General features: G+C 45.8%; 1 protein-coding gene across 1 annotated transcript in view; it reads right to left on the bottom strand.

The window, feature by feature from the left end:
• Positions 1–15,823: 15,823 nt before the first annotated feature.
• The window catches only part of BRI3BP (BRI3 binding protein), a 39,574-nt gene continuing 30,852 nt past the window's right edge, over positions 15,824–24,545 (bottom strand). The window contains exon 3 of the mRNA XM_024257547.2: positions 15,824–22,035. Coding sequence (XP_024113315.2) covers positions 21,587–22,035 — 449 coding nt within the window. The 3' untranslated portion in view covers positions 15,824–21,586. The remainder of the gene's footprint in view (positions 22,036–24,545) is intronic.

Below are 24,545 nucleotides of genomic sequence, written 5' to 3'. Positions count from 1 at the left end.
ACTGCACTCCAGCCTCGGTGACAGCCTCGGTGACAGAGCCAGGCACTGTGGCTCATGCCTGTAATCCCAGCACGCCGGGAGGCCGAGGTGGGCGGATCATGAGGTCAGGAGCTCGAGACCAGCCTGGCCAACATAGCAAAACCCCATCTCTACTAAAAATACAAAAATTAGCCAGGTGTGGTGGCGGGTGCCTATAATCCCAGCTACTTGGGAGGCTGAGGCAAGAGAATCACTTGAACCTGGGAGGCGGAGGTTGCAGTGAGCTGAGATCGTGCCATTGCACTCCAGCCTGAGCAATAAGAGCAAGACTCCATCTCAAAAAAAAAAAAAAAATTATGGCAGGTGCAGTGGCACACACCTGTAATTCAGTGAGCCGAGATCACGCCATTGCACTCCACATTGGGCAGCAAGAGTGAAACTCTATCTCAAAAAATAAATAAATAAATGTATATACTTACATAGTGGTATATAGAGCTATAGATGTAGCACTGGTTTCTCATAGGGCAAATAAAGGGGCTGAATTTAGGGAGGGATTTCCACGACACTGGTCATCCCCTATTAAGCTGGGCGGTGACTACTTGGTGTGCATTTATTTCATAAATTGTACATACATGTTATATTCAGATAGCTCTATATCCCACAATGTAAATATATACATTTATTTTTATATAAATATAAATCTGTGAATACCTCTATATACATAGAACTATTTTGGAAGGGAGAACCATCAGGATATGCTGCTGGATTCGGTGAGTACTTGGAGCTGGACTAGATGAGAACAAGTTGGAGCCTCTGATCTTACCCAAGTCATAACCAAAGCAACAGTGCAATGAGACGGAGGGAAAGGCTGGAGGGGCGGAGGGAAAGGCTGGAGGGGCAGAGGGACAGGAAGCAACAGCATCTGCACAGACAGCAGCTGCCGACATAGTGGCTCCCCGAGGTCAGGCCAGAAGAAAGGGAAAGGGGTGATTCCAACTGCAGACTCAGGCAGGTCCCCTGAGTCCATCAGGCCAAAGGGTTGCTTGAGGATTTCTTTTTCTGGCCTCCATGGTGTGGTTGCATCAACACTCCCCGCATGCCCATGGGGCTGTGGATATTGAGTCGGTGCCAGTTACTAAGTACAAGATGTGCCGGAGTTGATGTCTCAAGGTTGAGCTTCCCCACCTCCTCTCCAGCCCCCAGGGGAAAGCAGAGGATAAAATATGACCACACAACTTCAAATCCTCATCGGGAATAAAGATAAGAAAATGATGGGACCGGCTGGGCGCAGTGGCTCATGCCTGTAATCCCAGTGCTTTGGGAGGCAGAGGAGGGCAGATCACTTGAGCCCAGGAGTTCAAGACCAGCCTGGGCAACATGGCACAACCTCATCTCTACTAAAAAATACAAAAGTCAGCCGGGCGTGGTGGCGGGCGCCTGTAATCCCAGCTACTCAAGAGGCTGAGGCAGGATAATCGCTTGAACCTAGGAAGCAGCTGCAGTGAGCCAAGATCAGGCACCTGCACTCCAGCCTGGGCAACAGAGCAAGACTCTGTCTCAAAAAAAAAAAAAAAAAAAAGAGGAAGAAGAAAAGAAAATGATGGGACCGTCATCCTATGCAATGAAAATTCATGCTCCACAGATGCATGCATGTGACGAAGCTCATCGTGTTGAGAAGCAAAGAAAACAAGCAATCCCGGAAGTGTATAAACTGTATGTTTCCTTTCACAGGAAGGTCAAAATCAGGCAAGCCCCAAAAAAGTTCTTGTTAGAATCCATATGTATTTAGGCCAGGCACACTGGGATTATGCCTGCAATCCCAGCACTTTGGGAGGCCGAGGCAAGTGGATCACCTGAGGTCAGGAGTTGGAGACCAGCCTGACCAACGTGGCAAAACCCTGTCTCTACCAAAAATACAAAAATTAGCCAGGTGTGGTGGCAGGTGCCTGTAATCCCAGCTACTCGGGAGGCTGAGGCAGGAGAATCGCTTGAACCTGGGAGGCGGAGGTTGCAGTGAGCCGAAATCGTGTCATTGCACTCCAGCCTGGGCAACAAAACTGAAACTGTGTCTCAAAAAAAAAAAAAAAAAAAAAAAAATCCATACATATTAGAAAAACATAAAGACAAGCAAATAAATGCTTAACCATATTCAGGGAAATGGTTTCTTCTAGGGCAAATAAAAGGGCTGAATTTAGGGAGAGATTTCCAAGCTACTTAATAGCTCATGCCCTATTAAGCGGTGTGGTGAGTACATGGTCCACAGTTATTATTTTGTAAACTGCACATGTATGTTATATTCAGTCTTTTTGTATGCTTTGTACATCTCACAATTTAAAACAATAGGCCAGGCACGGTGGCTCACGCCTGTAATCCCAACACTTTGGGAGGCCGAGGCAGGTAGATCACTTGAGGTCAGGAGTTCGAGACCAGCCTGGCCAATATGGTGAAACCCCATCTCTACTAAAAATGCGAAAATTAGCAGAGTGTGGTGGCGGATGCCTGTAATCCCAGCTATGTGGGAGGCTGAGGCAGGAGAATTGCTTGAACCCAAGACGCAGAGGTTGCAGTGAGCCAAGATTGCATGCCACTGCACTCCACCCTGCGTAACACAGCGAGACTCTATCTCAAAAAAAAAAGTAAAAATAAAAATAAAACAATTAATAAAAGCAGGGCCCCAAGACTCTGGGTGAGTCTTACTTCACTAAGCCTAGGGTGAAAAACTAGAAACAAACTAAAGTCCTTCAACATGGGAATGGCAAAGTATAGTATAATCCATACTGTACAATGCTATGCACATCCACTAAAAACAATCACATTCACCTACAAACATCACAGTTCTCAAAGAGATTTTTTTTTTTAATAGAGATGGGGGCTGGGTGCAGTGGCTCACCCCTGTAATACCAGCACTTTGGGAGGCTGAGGCAGGAGGATTGCTTGAGCCCAGGAGTTCAAGACCAGCCTGGGCAACATAGTGGGACCTTCTCTCAATAAAAAATAAAAAATTAGCCAGGCATAGTGACATGTGCCTGTGGTCCTAGCTACTCAGGAGGCCGAGGTGGGAGGATCACTTGAGCCCAGGAGGTGGAGGCTGTAGCGAGTTCTGATTATGCCACTGCACTCCAGCCTGGGTGACACAGCAAGACCCTGTCTCAAAAAATAAATAAATACATAAATAGAAACAGGGTCTCCCTATGTTATTCAGAATGGTCTCAAACTCCTGGGCTCAAGTGATCCTCCTGTCTCAACCTCCCAAAGTGCTGGGATTACAGGTATGAGCCACCACACCCAGCCTCAAAAAGATTGCTGAAGAAGATAGAATAAATTGTAGAATGACATGTACAGTTGTAGAAAAATACATACAAGAAAACATTTGTGTTTAAAAATTTCTTTGTTGACATATATATAAAAATAAATATATATAAATAAATAAATATAAATATAAATATATATATATATTTTTTTTTTTTAAGAGATGCAGTCTCGCTCTGTCGCCCAGGCTGGAGTGCAGTGGCATGATCTCGGCTCACTGCAACCTCTGCCTCCTGGGTTCACGCCATTCTCCTGCCTCAGCCTCCCGAGTAGCTGGAACTACAGGCGCCTGCCACCATGCCCGGCTAATTTTTGTATTTTTAGTAGAGACATGGTTTCACTGTGTTAGCCAGGATGGTCTCGATCTCCTGACCTCGTGATCCGCCTACCTCAGCCTCCCAAAGTGCTGGGATTACATGTGTGAGCCACCACGCCCGGCCTGACGTATATATATTTTTTCTATACATTAATGTATATGTGTAGAAAAAGAACTGGAAGGGGCTGGGCATGGTGGCTCATGTCTGTAATCCCAGCACTTTGGGACGCCGAGGTGGGAGGTCAGGAATTCAAGACCAGCCTGGTCAACATGGCAAAACTCTGTCTCTACTAAAAATACAAAAATTAGCCAGGCGTGGTGGTGCACACATGTATTCCCAGCTACTCGGGAGGCTGAGGCAGAAGAATCACTTGTACCTGGGAGGCGGAGTTTGCAGAGAGCTGAGATCACATCACTGCATTCCAGCCTGGGCGACAGAGTGAGACTCCATCTCAAAAAAAAAAAGTGTATTTTCTTATATGTCCGAAAAAATTCAGATGACTGTATTCTTATTCATTGAATCTAAATCAAGAAGATTAAGCCATAAAATGCCATTTTTGGTAAGTTGGTAAATCTGGAAAATTTTGCTAAATCACTGAATTGATTATTTGGCAAAATGACTTTCAATGAATTGATTTTTGATGAATCGGCCCACTTCTGCTGGGAGCACCTGACCCCAACTCAGCCAGTCAACAACTATAAAATGTTCCTCCCTTCTCCACCCCCAGGCACTGTAAACATGATCTTGTTTTGCTTCTTTCAAGTGCAAGGCCAAATCATCCTTATTTGAAATTGATTATTACTTTCAATGAAATTAATACAATGAAATAGGATGAAATTTCATGAAAGCAGGGACCTTTCGCCTTGTGTTCACATGTGGCAGGCACGCAATAGATATTTGTTACACGAATGCATCTTATGCTACAGCTCACAGGTATCTGCCACTGAGGACTCATAGCAAATACTTGGAAGACACAGCTACATTTCTGCTACTCTCTGTAGGACACCCTGTAATTCAACATCACCAACAACCAGGTGATATACCCTAAAACGGGGTTTAGGCTGTACTAAAACTTATTAGCCTAATGCTAATAGTGAAACAAAGGATCTCTGTAAACAGAGGCCTCATTTAATCCTAAAGAGACTCAGACCAGCCAAACAAGCCATCTGAAGCTTGCTATGCTCTGCTGTCTTGCTTCTAACAGGGCAAGAAAAGGTGACCAGATGAGGTGACACTCCATCCTCTGGCTTCTTTTTCCTCTTATGTAAGTGTGAAGTTCTCTCTTCAGTAGCCAGGCTTCCGGAGAAAAGGATCCTGAAAAATACAAAGTCCCTAGTGTATTCAGCTGGCACATACGGTGAAGGGAGGGGATAGATGTTGTAATAAGATGCAAAGAAATCTTACTTGCGCGCACACACAAATTTCCCTTTCCTTTTTCATACTATCTCTTATGCAGATAGTTAAAGGCCTAGAGAAGGCTGCTCCTAGATTAGGAGCCTTCCCCCACCCCATGTCATAGCACGTGGTTACAATTCAGAGCGCCCACATTCTCCACTCCATCACCCCATTGCACTTTCACCATCTGAAATGAAGCCCTTTATGTGCCTCCAAGAGCAAGCACCGTGACCGCCGGGCTCTGGTCCCCGTGGTTCCTTTGGGGGTTCTCCAACGCCTAGCACGAGGCAGGCCACAGAGCAGCAGCTCCTGAAACATTTCCAAAAAGACTGAAGGTATTAAGGCTGCAGAATTTGCAGGTCTTTTCTGTCTATACTGTAAGTCGATATTGTGCATTTCTTTTAGATATTTTGGGCACTTTAAGCCTTTCTTTTATTTTTATTAGCCTTTGTTTCTTTATTTGTTTTCATGATTCTTTTGGTGGTGTTCCTTTTTAATTTTTAAATTTATTGATTATTAATTTATTCTTTTTTTTTTTTGAGACAGAGTCTCGCTCTGTTGCCCAACCTGGAGGGCAGTGGCGTGATCTCGGCTCACTGCAACCTCTGCCTCCCGGGTTTAAGCGATCTTCCTGCCTCAGCCTCCGGAGTAGCTGGGACTACAGGCGCCCGCCACCATGCCCAGCTAATTTTTGTATTTTTAGTAGAGACGGGGTTTCGCCATGTTGGCCAGGATGGTCTCGATCTCGTGACCTCGTGATCCGCCCGCCTCAGCCTCCCAAAGTGCTGGGATTACAGGCGTGAGCCACCGCGCCCAGCCTATTAATTTATTCTTTGGGGTGTCACGCAAGAGTCTGAATTTGCAGGAGGGGTCCTTAGCAGTAGGGGAAGACTCCTGACAAAGCTGCCCGGCTCCGCTCGGTTCTCCTCCATCTGCCAGCACACGCGTCCTCTCTGCCTCGCCCAAGTCAACCCCACGGGCCTCCTACACGTCCCCACCGCATCCCCTCCCAGTCCCCTCCCTTCCCGCGACCCCAACGCCCGGGCGGCGGAGGGATCCCGGACACACTCACGCGCCACACTCAGCCCGAGCGCTGATTGGCTGGCAGAGAGTTGGGCCCACATCGGCCCAGGCCTCTGCGTCTGGAAGAGCGGCCTGATCGCCAACCAATCGCGACGCGTTCCGGTTCACAGGCCGCAACTCTCAGCCAATCCTGAGGGAGAACCAGAAAAGGGCGTGCCCAATCGGAGCTGAGCAATGGGGCGGAGTCACCCTTCCACCAAGGCCAGTGCCGGGCGCTGTCACCTTGATTTCCTGACGGGCCCCGGCGAGTCGGTCCTGCCCCACCGGCTCTGCTCCCCAACCCGAAACCACCGAAACTCCAGGGGGTCACGACCTCTAGCTTGACTTCTGCGCTACCAAAGGAGGGTTGTGCCTGAAGTGCCTGGGGATGTTTATTCTTCCGTACGCATATTCAAATACGCAGATGAGCCCCCTAGGATGAGTGCGCTGGGGAATGGGAGGGAACCACGCTAAGCCCAGTGGGAGAAAGTGAACAGGTTCGCCAGCTGAGTACGTGATTAGTGCCCTGAGATAATAAAAGACCCACAGAATAGTGGCTGGTGCTGCTTTTGATAGATAGGATGGTCTGAGTAAAATTTGGGCTCTCTTGGCCCGGCGCGGTGGCTCACCTGAGGTCAGGAGTTCGAGACCAGCCTGGCCAACACGGTGAAACCCCGTCTTTACTGCAAATACAAAAAATTAGCCAGGCGTGTGGCGGGCACCTGTAATCCCAGCCACTCGGGAGGCTGAGGCAGGAGGAGAATCGCTTGAACCCGGGAGGCGGAGGAGTGAGCCGAGATCTCACCACTGCACTCCAGCCTAGGCAACAAAAGCCGAAACTCCATCTCGAAACATAAATAAGTAAATAAAAATAAATTTGGGCTCTCTTGCATATACCTTGTGGCCGGTGGCAGGGGCATTTCCCCACCATCCGCTCTACTTGGCTATGGGGTGAACAGAGGCAGGGAACCCCAGGCTGAATCCCCACAGACGCAGGTTCCTAGAACGGCGATATTTTTGTAGGGCAAGGACTAAATGCCATGTCTTCCTCCCTCTCCCTATTCCAATGGGTCCAAACCGAATTTCTTATTACCCCTCCTAAACACAAAATGGATATGAGTAACTGTCAGCTTGCCTCTTTAGGGCAGGGCCTGGATATGTCCATTGTGATTTGCCTTTTACTTAGGTTGGGCCACCTTGGGGTGAGATCTGATGAGCTGAGGAACCTTAGGAACACACATGGTGACTACTCAGATCTCATGACACCCATGAGCCAGGCAGGCATTTCGAGGCAGCATTGCATCTTGGAGAGTTTACATCCCTTCAATACAGTGTGCCCCAACTCCCCTGGGATAAAACCACAGAAAAATGACCACTTTTCCTTGTAGGAATTTAGTCTTTCAATCTGTCCAGAGCATTTCTTCTCTAACCACCCAACCCAACTCAACTATCCGCCCAAACTCAGAAGTTTAAAGAGAGGGCCAGGCCACTTAAAATCTTTTTTTTTTTTTTTAACTATAAGAAAAAAAGTAGGCCGGGCACAGTAGCTTACGCCTGTAATCCCAGCACTTTGGGAGGCCGAGGTGTGCAGGTCACCTGAGGTCAGGGGTTCAAGACCAGCCTGGCCAACATGGTGAAACTCCGTCTCTACTAAAAATACAAAAATTAGCCGGATGTGGTGGCATGTGCCTGTAATCCCAGCTACTCGGGAGGCTGAGGCAGGAGAATCACTTGAACCTGGAAAGAGAAGGTTGCAGTGAGCCGAGATTGCGCCACTGCACCGCAGCCTGGGCAACGAAGTGAGACTCAGTCTCAAAAAAATAAATAAATAAAAATCAAAGCTGTATAAAACGGGCTGGGCGTGGTGGCTCACGCCTGTAATCCCAGCACTTCAAGAGGCCGAATGGGGCAGATCACCTGTGGTCAGGAGTTCCAGACCGTCCTGGCCAACATGGCAAAACCCCGTCTCTACTAAAAATACAGACTGCACCACTGCACTCCAGCCTGGGTGACAGCAAGACCCTATCTCGGGGAAAAAAAAAAAAAAAAAAAAAGGCCGGGCGCGGTGGCTCACGCCTGTAATCCCAGCACTTTGGGAGGCTGAGGCGGGTGGATCACAAAGTCAGGAGATCGAGACCATCCTGGCTAACACGGTGAAACCCCGTCTCTACTAAAAATACAGGAAATTAGCTGGGCGTGATGGCGAGCTCCTGTAGTCCCAGCTACTTGGGAGGCTGAGGCAGGAGAATGGTGTGAACCCGGGAGGCGGAGCTTGCAGTGAGCCGAGATCGCGCCACTGCAGTCAGTCCAGCCTGGGGGACAGCAAGACTCCATCTCAAAAAAAAAAGTAAAGAAATGCTGAAATTGCGTTATGCTATAAATCCCTGTTTTAAATGTTTACATTTAGTAATGCTTTTAATTCTAATTATTTAAATATGTACAATGTTAGAACATACACACAATGCAGTGTTTTTTGCTATTCAGAGAAAAATTTCAGGATTTATTAAAGAGTTTAATCATTGCAGGCTTACAACAGAGGCTGTGTTTAAAGTTTAAAGTTGTATGGTGAATATTGTGTGCTTTCAAAACTATCAGTGATTTCCAGGAAAGTCTTGATCCAAAAAAAAAAAAAAAATGAATCTGTGACTGTAGGAATAATCATTTTTAGAGATAAGTTCTAAAGTTTATGTGAGACCTTTGTGAATGTGAGATCCATAGCCGAATTAAAATAAATGTAAAAACACGCACGTATGACTGATAATGCTAAAGTCGACTGATGGAGGAAAAGGATACTATAATCATATAACTCTAGAAATGAAAAGATAATTTAGCCTGAGCTCACAGCTTCCAGCTCTGGTAGGGCTGCATACAGATCCATTTCCTTTTCTATTATTTTCTCCAGTTCTGTTCTTTTAAACATTTTTTTCTTTTTTTTTTTTTTTCCAAGACAGAGTCTCACTCTGTTGACCAGGCTGGAGTACAGTGGTGTGATCTCAGCTCACTGCAACCTCTGCCTCCCAAGTTCAAGCTATTCTCTTGCCTCAGCTTCCCGAGTAGATGGGACTACAGGCGTGAACCACCAGACCCGGCTAATTTTTGTATTTTGAATAGAGACAGGGTTTCACCATATTGGCAAGTCCGGTCTCAAACTCCTGACCTCAAGTAATCCATCCACCTAGGCCTCCCAAAGTGCTGGGATTACAGGTGTGAGCCACCGTGCCCGGCCTCTTTTAAACATTTTCTAAACATACAGATATGTATAGCATATTTATGTGTCAGTTATATATAGATTCTCAGCTGTCTAAAATCAGGTTTTTTTTGTTTTGTTTTGTTTTTGAGACATGTGTATACATGCACCAGTTTCTTTTTCTTTTCTTTTCTTTTTTTTTTTTTTTTTTTTTTTGAGACGGAGTCTTGCTGTGTTGCCCAGGCTGGAGTGCAGTGGCTTGATCTCAGCTCACTGCAACCACTGCCTCCTGGGTTCAAGCGATTCTCCTGCCTCAGCCTCCCAAGTAGTTAGGACTACAGGCGCACACTAACACACCCAGCTAAGTTTTTGTATTTTTAGTAGAGATGGGGTTTCACCGTATTGGCCAGGCTGGTCTCAAACTCCTGGCCTCGTGATCCGCCCGCCTCGGCCTCCCAAAGTGCTGGGATTACAGGCATGAGCCACTGTGCCTGGCCACACGCACCAGTTTCTTTCCACTAATTAGATAATTTCCTGACAGATGGGACCTCCTCCAGGACCTTAAGGGAACATTTCATCTACTATAGCTATGCCTAAATTAGTGTGTCCACAGGTTGCCAATCTGCTCTCTGAGGGTAATTTAGGGACTAGATCAAATAAAGCCTTTTTGGCAGGGTGTGGTGGCTCACGCCTGTAATCCCAGCACTTTGGGAGGCCAAGGCAGGTAGATCACCTGAGGTCAGGAGTTCAAGACCAGCCCAACCAACATGGTGAAACCCTGTCTCTACTAAATACAAACAATTAGCTAGACGTGTGGCACATGCCCGTAATCCCAGCTACTTAGGAGACTGAGGCCGGAGAATCACTTGAACCCAGGAAGCAGGGCTTGCAGTGAGCAAAGATTGTGCCATTGCACTCCAGCCTGGGCAACAACAGCGAAACTTTGTCTCAAAAAACAAAACAAAGCCTTTTGTCATTTTAATTTTTTCATATGAAGACAACCATCTGTCTTAGTAAGGTCAGGATGCTGTAATACAATACTATAGACTAAATATTTATTTCACACAGTTCTGGAGGCTGGGAAGTTCAAGAGCAAGGTACTGGCATACTCAGTACTTGGTGACAGCCTTCTCCCTGGTTAAAAAACAGCCACCTTCTTGTTGTGTCTTCACATGGTGGAGTCGAGGGGTGTCTGGTCTTTTCCTCTTCTTATAAGGCCACTAGTCCCATTATGGGGGTCCACCTTCAGGACCTCATCTAGACTAATCACCTCCCATCTCCAATCACCACCCTGTCTCCAAATACCACCATATTGGGAATTAGGGATTTAACATATACATTTTGAGGGGCCGCACACATTCATTCTGTAGCACCGTGACCAGCTCACAAAACTTCAGTATTCTACAAGGGACTTGCATGATGTTGAGTACTAAATCTCCCAATAGTGCCCTGTGTTGACATTGTGCTAGCTGTTGTTTCATGGTTAGCAATGGTTAAGATATATTTAGATCATATTTGGAGCTAAACCTAGCATTATCTACATTGAAGTCACCAATGTAATCAATGATGAGCAGTTACTAAATAAAAAATTTAGATCACCTGGCCAACATAGTGAAACCCTGTCTCTACTAAAAATAATAATAATAATAATAAATAAAAATAAATAAAAAAATTAGGCCAGGTGCGGTGGCTCATGCCTGTAATCCCAGCATTTTGGGAGGCCAAGGCAAGGGATCAGAAGGTCAGGAGTTTGAGACCAGTCTGACCAACATGGTGAAACCCCCGTCTCTACTAAAAATACAAAAATTAGCCAGGTGTAGTGGTGTGTGTCTGTAATCCCAGCTACCCAGGAGGCTGAGGCAGGAGAATCGCTTGAACCCAGGAGGCGGAGGTTGCAGTGAGCCAAGATAGTGCCAGTGCACTCCAGTCTGGGCGAAAGAGCAAGACTCCGTCTCAAAAAAAAAAAAAAAAAAAAAAAAAATAGCCGGGTGTGGTGGCACATGCCTGTAATCCCAGCTACTCGGGAGGCTGAGGCAGGAGAACTGCTTGAACCTGGGAAGCGGAGGTTGCAGTAAGCAGAGATCATGCCATTGCACTCCAGCCTGGGCGACAAGAGAAAAACTCCATCTTAAAAAAAACAAAAAAAAACAAAACAAAACAAACTATAGATTACTTATTTTGTTAATTTTTTGTTAATCGTCATCAAAGATTTGACCATCAACTATTGACTTGGTTTGCTTTTCTTTGGGGCTTCAGAACAGGTGCTTTGGATAGATGCATGTTATCATTTTTCAGTGGATATTTTGCTACTGTGAAGATCAAGTGTTGGCTAATGTATGTAATTCATAAGATTTCCACAAGCTGTTTATTGAAATTCTGTTTACACTTGTCAGAAATAAGCATTTCTTTGTTTAATGAAAGATGGCTAGCTTTCAGTTAAGACCACACCTGACAGGCCGGGCATACTGGCTCATGTCTGTAATCCCAAAATGAAAAATGGAAAAAACGTAAAAAAGAAAAAAAGAGGACAGGCATGGCAGCTCACACCTGTAATCCCTGGGAGGCCAAAATGGGGGGATCACTTGAGTCCAGGAGTTGAAGACCAGCCTAGGCAACATAGTGAGACCCCATCTCTACAAAATATAAAGGATTAGCCTGGTGTGATAGCACACACCTGTAGTCCCACTTATGTGGGATACTGAAGCGTGAGAACTGCCTGAGTCTGGAAGGTCGAGGCTAAAGTGAGCTGTGATTGCACCACTGCACTCCAGCCTGGGCAACAAAGCAAGATCCTGTCTCAAAAAAAAAAAAAAAAAAACCTATTATAGTAAGTGAATATATGTTTTGGGTGAAAACAGCTGATCATACTAACTGTTGGTGAGGCTATGGAGGAACTGGAATTCTCACACACAGTGGGTAGGAATGTAAAATGCTACAACCACTTTGGAAAACAATGTCTTAAAAAGTTAAACCCATACCTACAATATAATCCAGCCATTTTGGTCCTAAGTGTTTACCTGGGAGAAGTGAAAAGTATGTTCATACAAAGTCCTATACATAAGTGTTCATAGTCGCTTTATTTGTAACAGCCCCAAATAGGAAACAACCAAAAAGTCCATCAACAGGTGAATGGATAAGCAAATTGTGGTACATCCATACAATGGAATACTACGGAGCAATAAAAAAGAGTGAACTGTTGATAAGGGCAACAACTGGGATGGATTTCAAAATAATTATATTAAGTGGAAGAAGCTGGGGTGTGGGCATGGGGAGACACATGCTGTTTCATCCCATTTATATAAAATGCTAGGAAATGCAAACTAGGGCCGGGCGCGGTGGCTCACGCCTGTAATCCCAACACTTTGGGAGGCCAAGGTGGGCAGAATACAAGGTCAGGAGTTCAAGACTAGCCTGGCCAATATGGTGAAACCCCTGTACCGTTTTGTTTTTCTGTTCTGTTTCTTTTTTTTTTTTTTTTTGAGACAGAGTCTCATTCTGTTGCCCAGGCTAGAGTGCAGTGGCGAGATCTCGCCTCACTGCAACCTCCATCTCCACGGTTCAAGCAATCCTCCCACCTCAGCCTCCCTAGTAGTTAAGATTACAGGCGCACACCACCACACCCAGCTAATTTTTGTATTTTTTAGTAGAGATGGGGTTTCACAATGTTGGCCAGGCTGGTCTTGAACCCCTGACCTCAAATGATCTGCCTGCGTTGGCCTCCCAAAGTGCTGGGATTACAGGCGTGAGCCACCACCCAGGCTGTTTTTGTTTTGTTTTGGTTTGAGGCGGAGTTTCACTCTTGTTGCCCAGGCTGGAGTGCAATGGTACAATCCCAGCTCACTGCAACCTCCGCTTCCTGGGTTCAAGAGATTCTCCTGCCTCAGCCTCCCAAGTAGCTGGGATTACAGGCCTGTGCCACCACACCCGGCTAATTTTGTATTTTTAGTAGAGACGGGGTTTCTCCATGTTGGTCAGGCTGGTCTCGAACTACCGACCTCAGGTGATCTGCCCGCCACGGCCTTTCAAAGTGTTGGGATTACAGACTTGAGCCACTGCACCCAGCCCCTTTTTTTAAAAAAAGAAAAAGAAAAACAAAAAAAACCCCAGCTAAATAGGAGTGTAAACCAAAAAGTGACTGGAGCAGGTCTCAGTGGATTAGTGGCTTATTTTGTCAAGGTTGAGGCCGGGCCCAAGGAAAAGAAACACAAGTCACAGTAGGATCTGTGGCCCGTGCTCTTTCCAAAAAGGGTTCTGAGGACTTAAATATTTAAAGGGGAATGCGCAAGCAGGAGGGGAAGGATGGAAGAAAAATGTGGGGAATGGTAGGCAGTGAGGCAGGGCTGAGTCTCGCTCAGCTTTGACGAGCACTCGTGAATCTACATTTTATGTATTTATTTATGTATTCATTTTTATCTATTTTTCTGAGACAGAGTCTCACTCCATCATCCAGGCTGGAGTACAGTGGCGCCATCTCGGCCCACTGCAACCTCTGCATCCTGAGCTCAAGTGATTCTTCTGCCTCAGCCTCCCAAAGTGCTGGGATTACAGGCTTGAAACGCTACAGCCAGCCCAAGTCTACATTTTACACAAGATAAAGTAGGCAGCTATATGTTTGGGAAGCACAGGAAGGAAGTTTGTGTTTTTTTCTTGTTGTTGTTTTGTGACTCAGTTCCCAAGCTTAACTTTGCCCTTGGCATAATGAGTTTGAGATGCCAAGATTCTCTTTTTCCTTCATAGGTGCGAAGGGGCTGGCAATGCCGCAGCTGCTCTGGGGCTGCAGCGGGATTGGCAGCAGGCAGAAGGGGCAGTGGGAGATGGTGAGGCTGTAGCTGGTCAGGCTGGGGCACCCTCCAGGGCCAAGGAACACTGCCCTCGGTGACTTCTCCTGTGAAGTCTCATTCCTCTTGTACTTGGCATTCCTCTTAATCCCCATCCCATAACCCACTCCCCTCCTCCTCTTTGGCCTACGGTGTTTAATTCGAATCTTGCTTTCAATGCATTCTTACAAAATGATTATTTTTTGCCCAGGCTGGAATGCAGCGGTGCCATCATGGCTCACTGCAGCCTCAACCACCTGGGCTCAAGCGATCCTCCCACGTCAGCCTCCCGAGTAGCTGGGACTACAGGCACAGGCAGGCGCCACCGCACCCAACTAATTTATTTACTTTTCGTAGAGGCAAGGTCTCACTATGTTGCCCAGGCTGGTCTCGAACTCCTGGACTCGAGCGATTCACCCGCCTTGGCCTCCCAAAGTGCTGGGATGACAGGCGTGAGCCACCGCACCCGGCCACAAAATAATAATTATGTTTGTTTGTTTTTGAGATGGAGTCTCACTCTGTCGCCCAGCCTGGAGTGCAGTGGCGCGATTTCGGCTCACTGCAACTTCCACCTCCTGGGTTCAAGCAATTCTCCTGCCTTAGCCTCCTGAGTAGCTGGGACTACAAGCGCGTGCCACCACGACTGGCTAAATGTATTTTTAGTAGAGATGGGGCTTCACCATGTTAGCCAGGATAGTCTAGATCTCCCGACCTCGTGATCCACCCGCCTCGGCCTCCCAAAGTGCTGGGATTACAGGTGTGAGCCACCACACTCGGCCAAAATGATTATTTTAATAGCAGGTATTGACTTTACTCAAATGAGCTGCCCCCCTCATTCTGGTTTCCTTCTCACCCCACACTGTTACTGTCACTACTACCTGCTGCATGTCCTCCAGTGCCTCACTGCCCCCGCTCACCTGCCTGCTTTCCCAGTGACAGGCCACCCAGGCTGCCCCCAGATAACTTCACAATAACTAGCCTCAAATTGTCCCCTTATCGACCTATGTGAGACTGTCTTTGCATAAAAAGCAGGAGCAGTATTCTTGAGTCAAGAGTAATTATACTTGGTTAAGGTAAATTATACTTCTGTTACATTTGTTCCTAAATGTTTACTAAGAATAGGATTTTTAGGGCTGGACGTGATGGCTCACGCCTGTTATCCCAGCACTTTGGGAGGCAGAAACGGGCGGATCACTGAGGTCAGCAGCTGGAGACCAGCCTGGCCAACATGGTGAAACCCCATCTCTACTAAAAATACTAAAATTAGCCGGACATGCTCGCTTGAGCCCAGGAGATGGAGGCAGCAGTGAGCTGAGATCTCACCACTGCACTCCAGCCTGGGTGAGACTCCACCTCAAAAAAAAAAAAAAAGAGAAAAGGATTTTTGGGACCTGAGAAAGCAGCATGGATATGTGGGGTGGGGTGGAGAGGCACACATCATTGTGCTAGGACTGTCAGATTTGGCAACTAAAAATACAGGAAACTTGCTTACATTTGAATTTCAGATAAGCAACCAACACTTCTACAGTATACTACAACACTACTGGTTGTTTATCTGAAATTCAAATTTAACTGGGCATCCTGTATTTTATCTTGCAAACTTACCTCCAACTGAATACATAAATTCAAGGTTTTATGACTCTTCTCAGATTGAAGAATAGAACCATAGATTCCTGGTTACATATCAAAACTGGGGAAACTCCACAAATGTTTGGTTAGAAGTGATGAAATATATTTTAAAAGTCCATACAACAAAATTACAATAAACATTTATTAAGCTGTAATTTTCACAATATTTTAATTCTGTTCTGAGATCTACAAATATCTCTACATAACACCAAAGCCAGTGATTTAATAAATAAGAGGAATGTATATATCGCTTTGCAAAAAAAATGCCTGATACATTTATCTCTATATATTTGTAGAATCAGTTTCCCAAGGCTCACAAAACTAAGTGCACACACACACACACACCATGTACACACACACACTATTCAAATCAAATGGATTTATATTAAGTGCCAAATTAAATGCTATACAAAATTTATAACCAGATACACAAAATATGAAGTCGATCATGAATCCACTGTTGATGATGTATACCATACCTCACAAGTGTGATTTCCAGTTAAGAAGAGGGAGACAATTGCTTCATTGGGTTTTTAGTGTGTGCTAATCACCATCACCATCACAAGTAAATCAGTTTAATTACATGGTATTCAGAGATTAAACACACATGCAGATATTAAATGGACACTACAATAAAATCTTTAAATCTGCAAAAAGACATGAGAACACATGGTCAATGATACCACTCGCTGCCACAGCTTTTCAGTAGACAATGCAAATGGCAATCAGCGTTTTAAGCCACCACAAGAGAAAAACTGGTACTGGTGCACCTCCTACATATCAAGGAAAAGCAAAACACAGAATAATTTAATATGCTGAATAAAATTTGTTTACACCAGATACTATACATCATACTGATGGTTGTCCAGTATGAATTTTAAGGGTATTATGTTAGATTCTGCAAAATATATTCCTATTATTCACAAGTGAGGAGTCAAAGTCCAACCATTCAAATGGCCATAAACAAAAATGTTGCAGAAGGTATAGACCATTAAAAATAAAAAAGTCGGGAGTGGGGCAGCTGACCCCTTAGGAGCCTCAGGAATTCCTTTTAATGCAAGACAGATGGCAAGAGCTGGCTTTTCGGTGAAGTCAGCCAGTTCAAAACCCATCAGGGAGAAGTTATCAGGTGTCAACTTGTAAGGCAGATGACATTCATCAAAAGCATCTTAAGAAGTAGCAGTGATCACAGAAAGGAAGCAATTCAGGATTTCCACTAGCAACAAATTGCATTAACCATGTCTAGGCCATTTGACAGCTGTTATTCTTAACGCTCCATAAGCCTGCTGTATCACAGGGCCAGAGGAGCGACTGAGCTGCTCACATCCTCTCTACAAGACAGCCCTCCCGGGCATGCAAAAAGTCATATTATAGTCTTCCTAATCACTGACTCGAATCTTTGTGTTCTTACTCAGTTCCCCAGAGGGGACCACCCCACTTGGTTACCACCATCACAGCCATAAAGGCATAGTCCCAGTTCCCTGACATCACTGCCTTCCCGACTCCTGCATGACACAGGCTCTGATTTCTAGGGGAAGCGTATTAAACACCTTTCAACGGCATTCACTTCCCCTTTATGAATTAAGACACAGGCACGATTCACAAGGCCCGCTTCCCAGAAATTCTATTGCTGGGCTCTGTTACCAGAAATGATATGGGGGTAACAGAAAACCAAAGCAAAAGAAACCAAAGGCTGGGTAATGCCAATTGGTATTGGAAAGTAAGTGTGTGTGTGTGTGTGTGTACATACACACACATATATACACACACACACACTTTTTTTTTTTTTTTTGAGACAGGGTCTCACTCTGTCGCCTCCACTGGAGTACAGCGGTGTGATCTCGGCTCACTGCAACCTCTGCCTCCTGGGTTCATGCAATTCTGCCACCTCAGCCTCCTGAGTAGCTGGGACTACAGGAACCTGCCACCACACCTGGCTATTTTTTTTTTTTTTTTTTTTTTGTATTTTTTGGTAGAGACGGGATTTCACTATGTTGGCCAGGCTGGTCTCGAACTCCCGACAGCAAGTGATCCACCCGCCTTGGCCTCCCAAAGTGCTGGGATTACAAGCTTAAGCCACTGCACCCAGGCTGGAAAGTATATTTATGAAAGGTTTGCACTCCACAAAAGCATCTTTGCTAGGTTGTCAAGGAAGAGTCACTAAACCAACCCCAACACACCCATACAATTCCAGCAATCTAGAGAGGGCTGGTCCTTTTCCTTTTCTGGATTATTTTCTGTTCTCAGTAAAACAAGTATTTACTGTGATACTGAAACACTGGGAAATTAACACTGATTAAGATATTTTAAACACTGAGTCTTAATTATAACAGAACCAGTTTTCATCAGAATGCTTTTACATCACTTTCAGTGAAGTGTTACACTAATATATTCTACAGCCCTGAAGATAGAAAAAAGGTTTCTCTCCAGGTATGAGATATGGTACAAAAATACATTTTTCCACATACAAAAGAGAGAAAAAAACAAAGAGATGTGGCGGGTGGCGAGGGGAGGCCCAATCCCAATACCCTACAAGCTTCCATGGAATGGAGAAGGAACAAAAAAATCCCCAATTATTTTGGGGTAACATGTGCCCAAAAAAAGGTGAAATATATGCAATAAAATCCAGGTTTTTTTCAAATCTAGCATCTAGGATTTCTATCAGAATTTCAAATAATCAGAATTTCTATCAGAATTTCTACCCTGAGGTGACACCTACTAACTGTAGGTTCTTTCATTAAAAATGAAGACATCTTTCACCAGAATGTATCAAGCTATAAAATTGGCTTCAGAGCCTACACTTAGCCAAAGTGGAAAAAAAAACAGTGCATATTTTCGACAGCAATTTTGAATTGATGCTTGAGGTCTCAATCCACCAGCACCCAGATAACATGTTACCTCCCTCAGTTGAATATAAGTTAAAATGATGATCTTATCGAGATCTCAACAGAGCACAGTGCCCTTCATGTTTCGGGTAAGAGGGTGGGAGGAAAAATGAAGCTGGTATTACACCCAGCCCAGTGACAGCTTAAGCCTTAACATGCGGGCATCTTACAATGACCATAAACAAGGGAGGGGCCAAGGCAGGGCTGGCGATCATTAGCTTTGTGCACTGAACGCCAGTTTTCCCCTGGCCAACATGAGCAAAGCTGTTTTAGTACCTAAACGTGGTATAGCCAAATGCACAAAAGGAAAGAAGATGGAGATGACCTCCCGAGTTATTTATACCCTGTGCTAAAACAGATTCATCTACAAGTATCTAAATGACAAAACTAGAATGATTTCAACCCAGTAATCCTGTGTTCCAATGTGCATGGATAAAGATTTGATCCAGGCCCAGTGCAGTGGTTCACGCCTGTAATCCCAGCACTTTGGGAGGCCGAGGCAGGCGGATCATGAGGTCAGGAGATCGAGACCATCCTGGCTAACACGGTGAAACCCCGTCTCTACTAAAAACATAAAAAATTAGCCGGGCATGGTGGTGGGCGCCTGTAGTCCCAGCTACTCAGGCAGCTGAGGCAGGAGAATGGCGTGAACCCGGGAGGCGGAGCTTGCAGTGAGCTGAGATCGTGCCACTGCACTCCAGCCTGGGTGACAGAGTGAGACTCTGTCTCAAAAAAAAGATTTGATCCAGCAAATAATTTTTTTTGAGATGTAGTCTCACTCTGTTGCTGAGGCTAGAGTGTGGTGGCATGATCTCAGCTGACTGCAACCTCCGCCTCCCACATTCAAGCGATTCTCCAGCCTCAGCCTCCCAAGTAGCTGGGATCACAGGCGCCCACCACCAGGCCTGGCTAATTTTTGTATTTTCAGTAGAGACGGGGTTTCACTATGTTGGCCAGGCTGGTCTCAAACTCCTGACCTCAGGTGATCCGCCTGCCTTGGCCTCCCAAAGTGCTGGGATTACAGGGGTGAGCCATCCTGCCCAGCCTGCTCCAGCAAATCTTAAATATCCATGCACACTGAATAAACATGCACCTGAAACAGGTGCACGTTTCAGGAAGTGAATGGAACTCTCCAGGAGAGTTTGGGTCCCATCATGTGTACCTTAGAAACAGAAGTCTCAGAAGTCTCATCAACATCCACAAAAACATCTGCATCTGTTTTCCAGATACTTGCAACCAAAAATAAAACTTCACAGGAACACTACACAAGAAGTGGTAGACAGCTAAATCTTCTCCAAACTGAGATCTGGACCATAAGGTCTTGGTTCTAGCAGGTCTGGCAGGGGTATCTATAAACCTGCACGCAGGGTGCTGTGAGTGGGTTCCCAGGGCACATCTGTGGCCAAGTAAGGGCCACAGAGAGTCGTGATCCCCAGCAGCTTCAAAGCTGCAAAATGCTGGGCTTTGTTTTTTTTTAAGATGAAGTCTTGCTCTGTTGCCTAGGATAGAGTGCAGTGGCGTGATCTCGGCTCACCGCAACCTCCACCTCCCGGGTTCAAGCAATTCTCCTGCCTCAGCCTCCTGAGTAGCTGGGACTACAGGCACACACCACCACGCCCGGCTAATGTTTGTATTTTTAGTAGAGACGGGGGTTTCACCATGTTGGCCAGGCTGGTCTCGAACTCCTGACCTCAGGTGATCCATACTCCTCGGCCTCCCAAAGCGCTGGGATTATAGGCATCAGCCACTGAGCCTGGCCTAGAGCTTCCTTTTTCAAAAAACAAGTCCTAGCAAAGGGGCGTTTCTACCAGCCCCTGAGCCACACCTTCTGAAAGTCCCTTGCCCAGGATCCCCACAGCTGTCCACCTCGTAAGTCCCACTCTCTGCCCACAGAGACTGCCTAAAAGGAGGACACAACAGATTTCAGATAAAAAGCACCTGTGTATCGTAAATATTTCAGGAAAAAGAATTCAGATCTTTTCAAAGACTTGCTTATTGCTGCTAATTGTTCCTGAGAATCTTTCTAGGCAGCAATACACTTGAGAATGTTATTAGCTGCTACTGTTTGTTTTGCCTCTAAGGTCCTGAGGAAATCAAAAGCAAAAAGAAACAAAAAACCCCTCAAAGGTATAGCTTTTGTATATAGCCCTAGTGAGCAAACTGCAAATTGGGACATGGAATAGATTCTGGAGCAATCTCCAATCCTTACCAGGTACTTCCTGGCATCAAATCCCCAGGACATTTCTTGGCCCCTCCTTGCATTTTCCATTTCAAAATGTTGAGGTTAAAATACATCGAAGCACAGAGGGAAGAAAATCTCAGGTCTTCTAGAAATGGCGATGTCTTCATTTAAAAATAGGACTGATGGGGGCTTGGCAGGGGTCTCTAGGATCCAAAAGAGGTTGAGTTGCATCCTGCAGCCCAACTGTCCACATTTAGAAGTGACAACATTCATGAACTAAGTCAACATCCACCAAAAATAACATGAAATAAAGCTCACAGTTTGGGAACATGAAAATAACGCACACAGACCTCACCCACCAATCCCTAAGCTGCAAAAACAAACGCTTGCATTTAAACTTTTCTCAAATGTCAAATTAGCATATTCTTCCCCTCCATGTAAAGTTTTAATAAACTTGACTCAATCTGCCTTTATTAAAAAACCTTACAAAAGATGTATTTAAATGCTTGAAAAAATTAACTTTATGCTCTATGCACAGATAAATTTCTCTTACTGTACAACTAAATATGGTTATATCCTTTGTTTAAAAAATATTTTTTTCCCCACTAATGACACTTCGTGTGTAGTTCCACGTCAATGATCTTTCCGCTCTTCTGGGAATGTGTCCTAAGAGCTGCCGGGTGGGTGGAAATAGCCTTACACAGTGCCACTTTCTTGCTCAGTCGTGTTTATTAAGATTGTTTGGGGTTTGGGGGTTTTTTCCTCCGTTTTCGTTTTCTGAGACAGCGTGCTGGTAACTGTGGACCCGCCCGGCCGGCTGACCTTCACTTGTCCTTGGAGCGGTCCAGGCTCTCGAGGACCCGGTTGAGACGGATGTTGAGCAGTCTGACCTGCTTCTCCAGGTGCTCCAGCTTCTCCTCCACGCTGGGGTTGCTGGGGTTGCTGGGGTTGCTGGGGCTGCTGGGGCTGCTTCGCCAGTAGAAGCCCATGGGCCCGGTCATGAAATAGATGGCCACCACGAAGCACAGCGGCAGCACCGCGTTCTCCGGCTCGCCCTCGTACTTGTGCAGGATGTACACGCAGGACATGGAAAACAGGACGACCCGCACGATCCAGAAGAAGCGGCCGAACACCACGTGCAGGACGCTGAAGGTGAAGCCCAGGGTCAGGGACAAGAACCAGTAGGCCAGGAGGACGACGCCGACAAGCAGGAGCGCGCGGGCCGGGCTGCTGGACACTGAGGCTGGGCTGAAATACTGGGACAGGTTGGAGACTGCGGGACAGAAAAGAGGAACAGGGCTGGTTACACAGGGGCCAGGGGTTTCTTGACAAGCGAGTTGGGTAGCTCAGCCAGCCTGCTGGGCTTAAAAGGCCTTTGCAACAACACAAGGAACTCAAGGAAGTTCCTCTGTGAATAGTCACACTTAGCTCTATGAGGACACACAGGGAAGCCTCTTTTTTTTGAGATGGAGGCTTGCTCTGTTGCCCAGGCTGGAGTGCAATGGTGTGATCTCGGCTCACCACAACCTCCGCCTCCTGGGTTCAAGCGATTCTCCTGTCTCAGCCTCCCGAGTAGCTGGGATTACAGGCATGCGCCACCACACCCGGCTAATTTTGTATTTTTAGTAGAGACGGGGTTTCTCCATGTTAATCAGGCTGGTCTCGAACTCCTGACCTCAGGTGATCCACCCACCTCGGCCTCCCAAAGTGCTGGGATTACAGGCATGAGCCACGACACCCGGCCAGGGAAGCCCTTTAAGATGACCTGCCACGTTGAGTTTTAAAAACCTCTCCATACACTGGTTTCTCTTTAAATCATATACATCTTTCACCTTTAGCCTGGGCAACATAGTGAGACCCTGATATGGACTGGCTCTGTGCTCCCACACAAATCTCATCTTGAATTGTAATCCTCACGTGTGGAGGAAGGAACCTCGTAGGGGGTGATTGGATCATGGGAGTGGTTTCCCCATGCTGTTCTTGTGATAGTTGGGGGGGGGGTCTCATGAGATCTGATGGTTTAAAAGTGTTTGGCAGCTGCCCCCTTTGCTCTCTCTCTCTCTCTCCTGCTGCCTTGTGTAGAAGGTGCTTGCTTCTCCTTTGCCTTCTGCCATGATTATAAGTTTCCTGAGCCATGCAGAACCGTGAGTCAATTAAACCTCTTTTATTTATACATTACCCCGTCTCAGGTTTTTTGGGTTTTTTGTTTGTTTTTTTGAGGTTGGAGTGCAGTGGCACAATCTTGGCTCATTGCAACCTCTGCCTCCCAGGTTCTAGCAATTCTCCTGCCTCAGTCTCCCAAGTAGCTGGGATTATAGGCACATGCCACCACACCCAGCTGATTTTTGTATTTTTAGTAGAGATGAGGTTTCACCATGTTGGCCAGGCTGGTCTTGAACTCCTGTCCTCAAGTGATCCACCTCCTCAGCCTCCCAAAGTGCTGGGATTACAAGCGTTGAGCCACTGCACCTGGCCTTGAGTGTTTTTATAGCAGTGTGAAAACAGACTAATACAGACCCAATCTCTAGAGAACACAAATTTTAAAAAAATTAGACAGGTGTGGTAGCACACACCTGTAGTCCCAGCTACTCAGGAGGCTGAGGTGGGAGGATCACTTGAAGGTGGGAGGCAGAGGCTGCAGTGAGCCATAATGTGCCACTGCACTCTAGCTTGTGTGACAGAGTAAGACTTTGTCTCAAAAAACAACTTTCACCTTTTACTAAAACACCTCTGGAAGTGTGGCATAGCCTGCAAGTTGTCCTTCAATTTCCATAGTAACAAATGCCCACCTTCGGGCTGGGCACACAACTACCTAGGATTAAAGCATTTCCTAGCCTCTCTTGCAGCTACGTAACTAAGCTTTGGCCATGTTTTCCCTAAAAGTAGCAGGAATGTGTCCTTTACCTCTTCTGCCTTCTGGAACATGGATACAATGGCTGGAACTGGAGCAGCCATTTTGGAACATGAGGTCAGGGAAGGCACTCATGGAGGAACAATAAAATGGAAGGTGCTTTGGTCCAGAGCACCACATGCATCAGAGCCATCAAACCCGCCTCACCACCTCCCTGAGAACTTTCATATAAGAGGGAAATAGGTGTCCATCTTGGTTAAGCCAATGTTATGTTGGATTTCTGTTTCGGCCAAACCTGATCCTAATTGGTACCCACACACAAAGTTCCATCTCAAGAATGCAGTGAAATGTAAGAGTAGCATCTCCTGTGTGCCTGACTTGAAGAAATTCAAACAAAAAAGTTAAAAGAACAGTAGAATATTCCTTTTGAAACCAACTAGACTGAACAATTATTAAAAATGCTGAATGCTGCATTCTCTATTTACATACTTTTTAGATTAACCCATTTGAAAGATGTACACATCATATTTCATCATGCATCTTCTAAGAATAAAGACATAATTCACCTCAAAACCATGATACTATCATCATTCTAAGAATATTAACAATTCCAGGCTGGGCACAGTGGCTCATGCCAGCATTTGGGAGGCCAAGGTGGGTGGATCACCTGAGATCAGCAGTTTGAGACCAGCCTGGCCAACATGGCGAAACCCCATCTCTACTAAAAATACAAAAATTAGCCGGGCGTGGTGGCGCACACCTGTAATCCAAGCTACTTGGGAGGCTGAGGCACGAGAATCACTTGAACCCAAGGAGGCAGAGGTTGCAGTGAGCCGATGGTGCCACTGCACTCCAACCTGAGACACAGTGAGGCTCTGTCTCAAAAAAATAAACAAATAAATAAATAATAAATTAACAATTCCATATAACAT

This window comes from Pongo abelii, chromosome 10, assembly GCF_028885655.2.
Source record: "Pongo abelii isolate AG06213 chromosome 10, NHGRI_mPonAbe1-v2.0_pri, whole genome shotgun sequence".
NCBI classification, from domain to species: domain Eukaryota; kingdom Metazoa; phylum Chordata; class Mammalia; order Primates; family Hominidae; genus Pongo; species Pongo abelii.
This window is presented reverse-complemented; position numbering and strand designations above follow the sequence as displayed.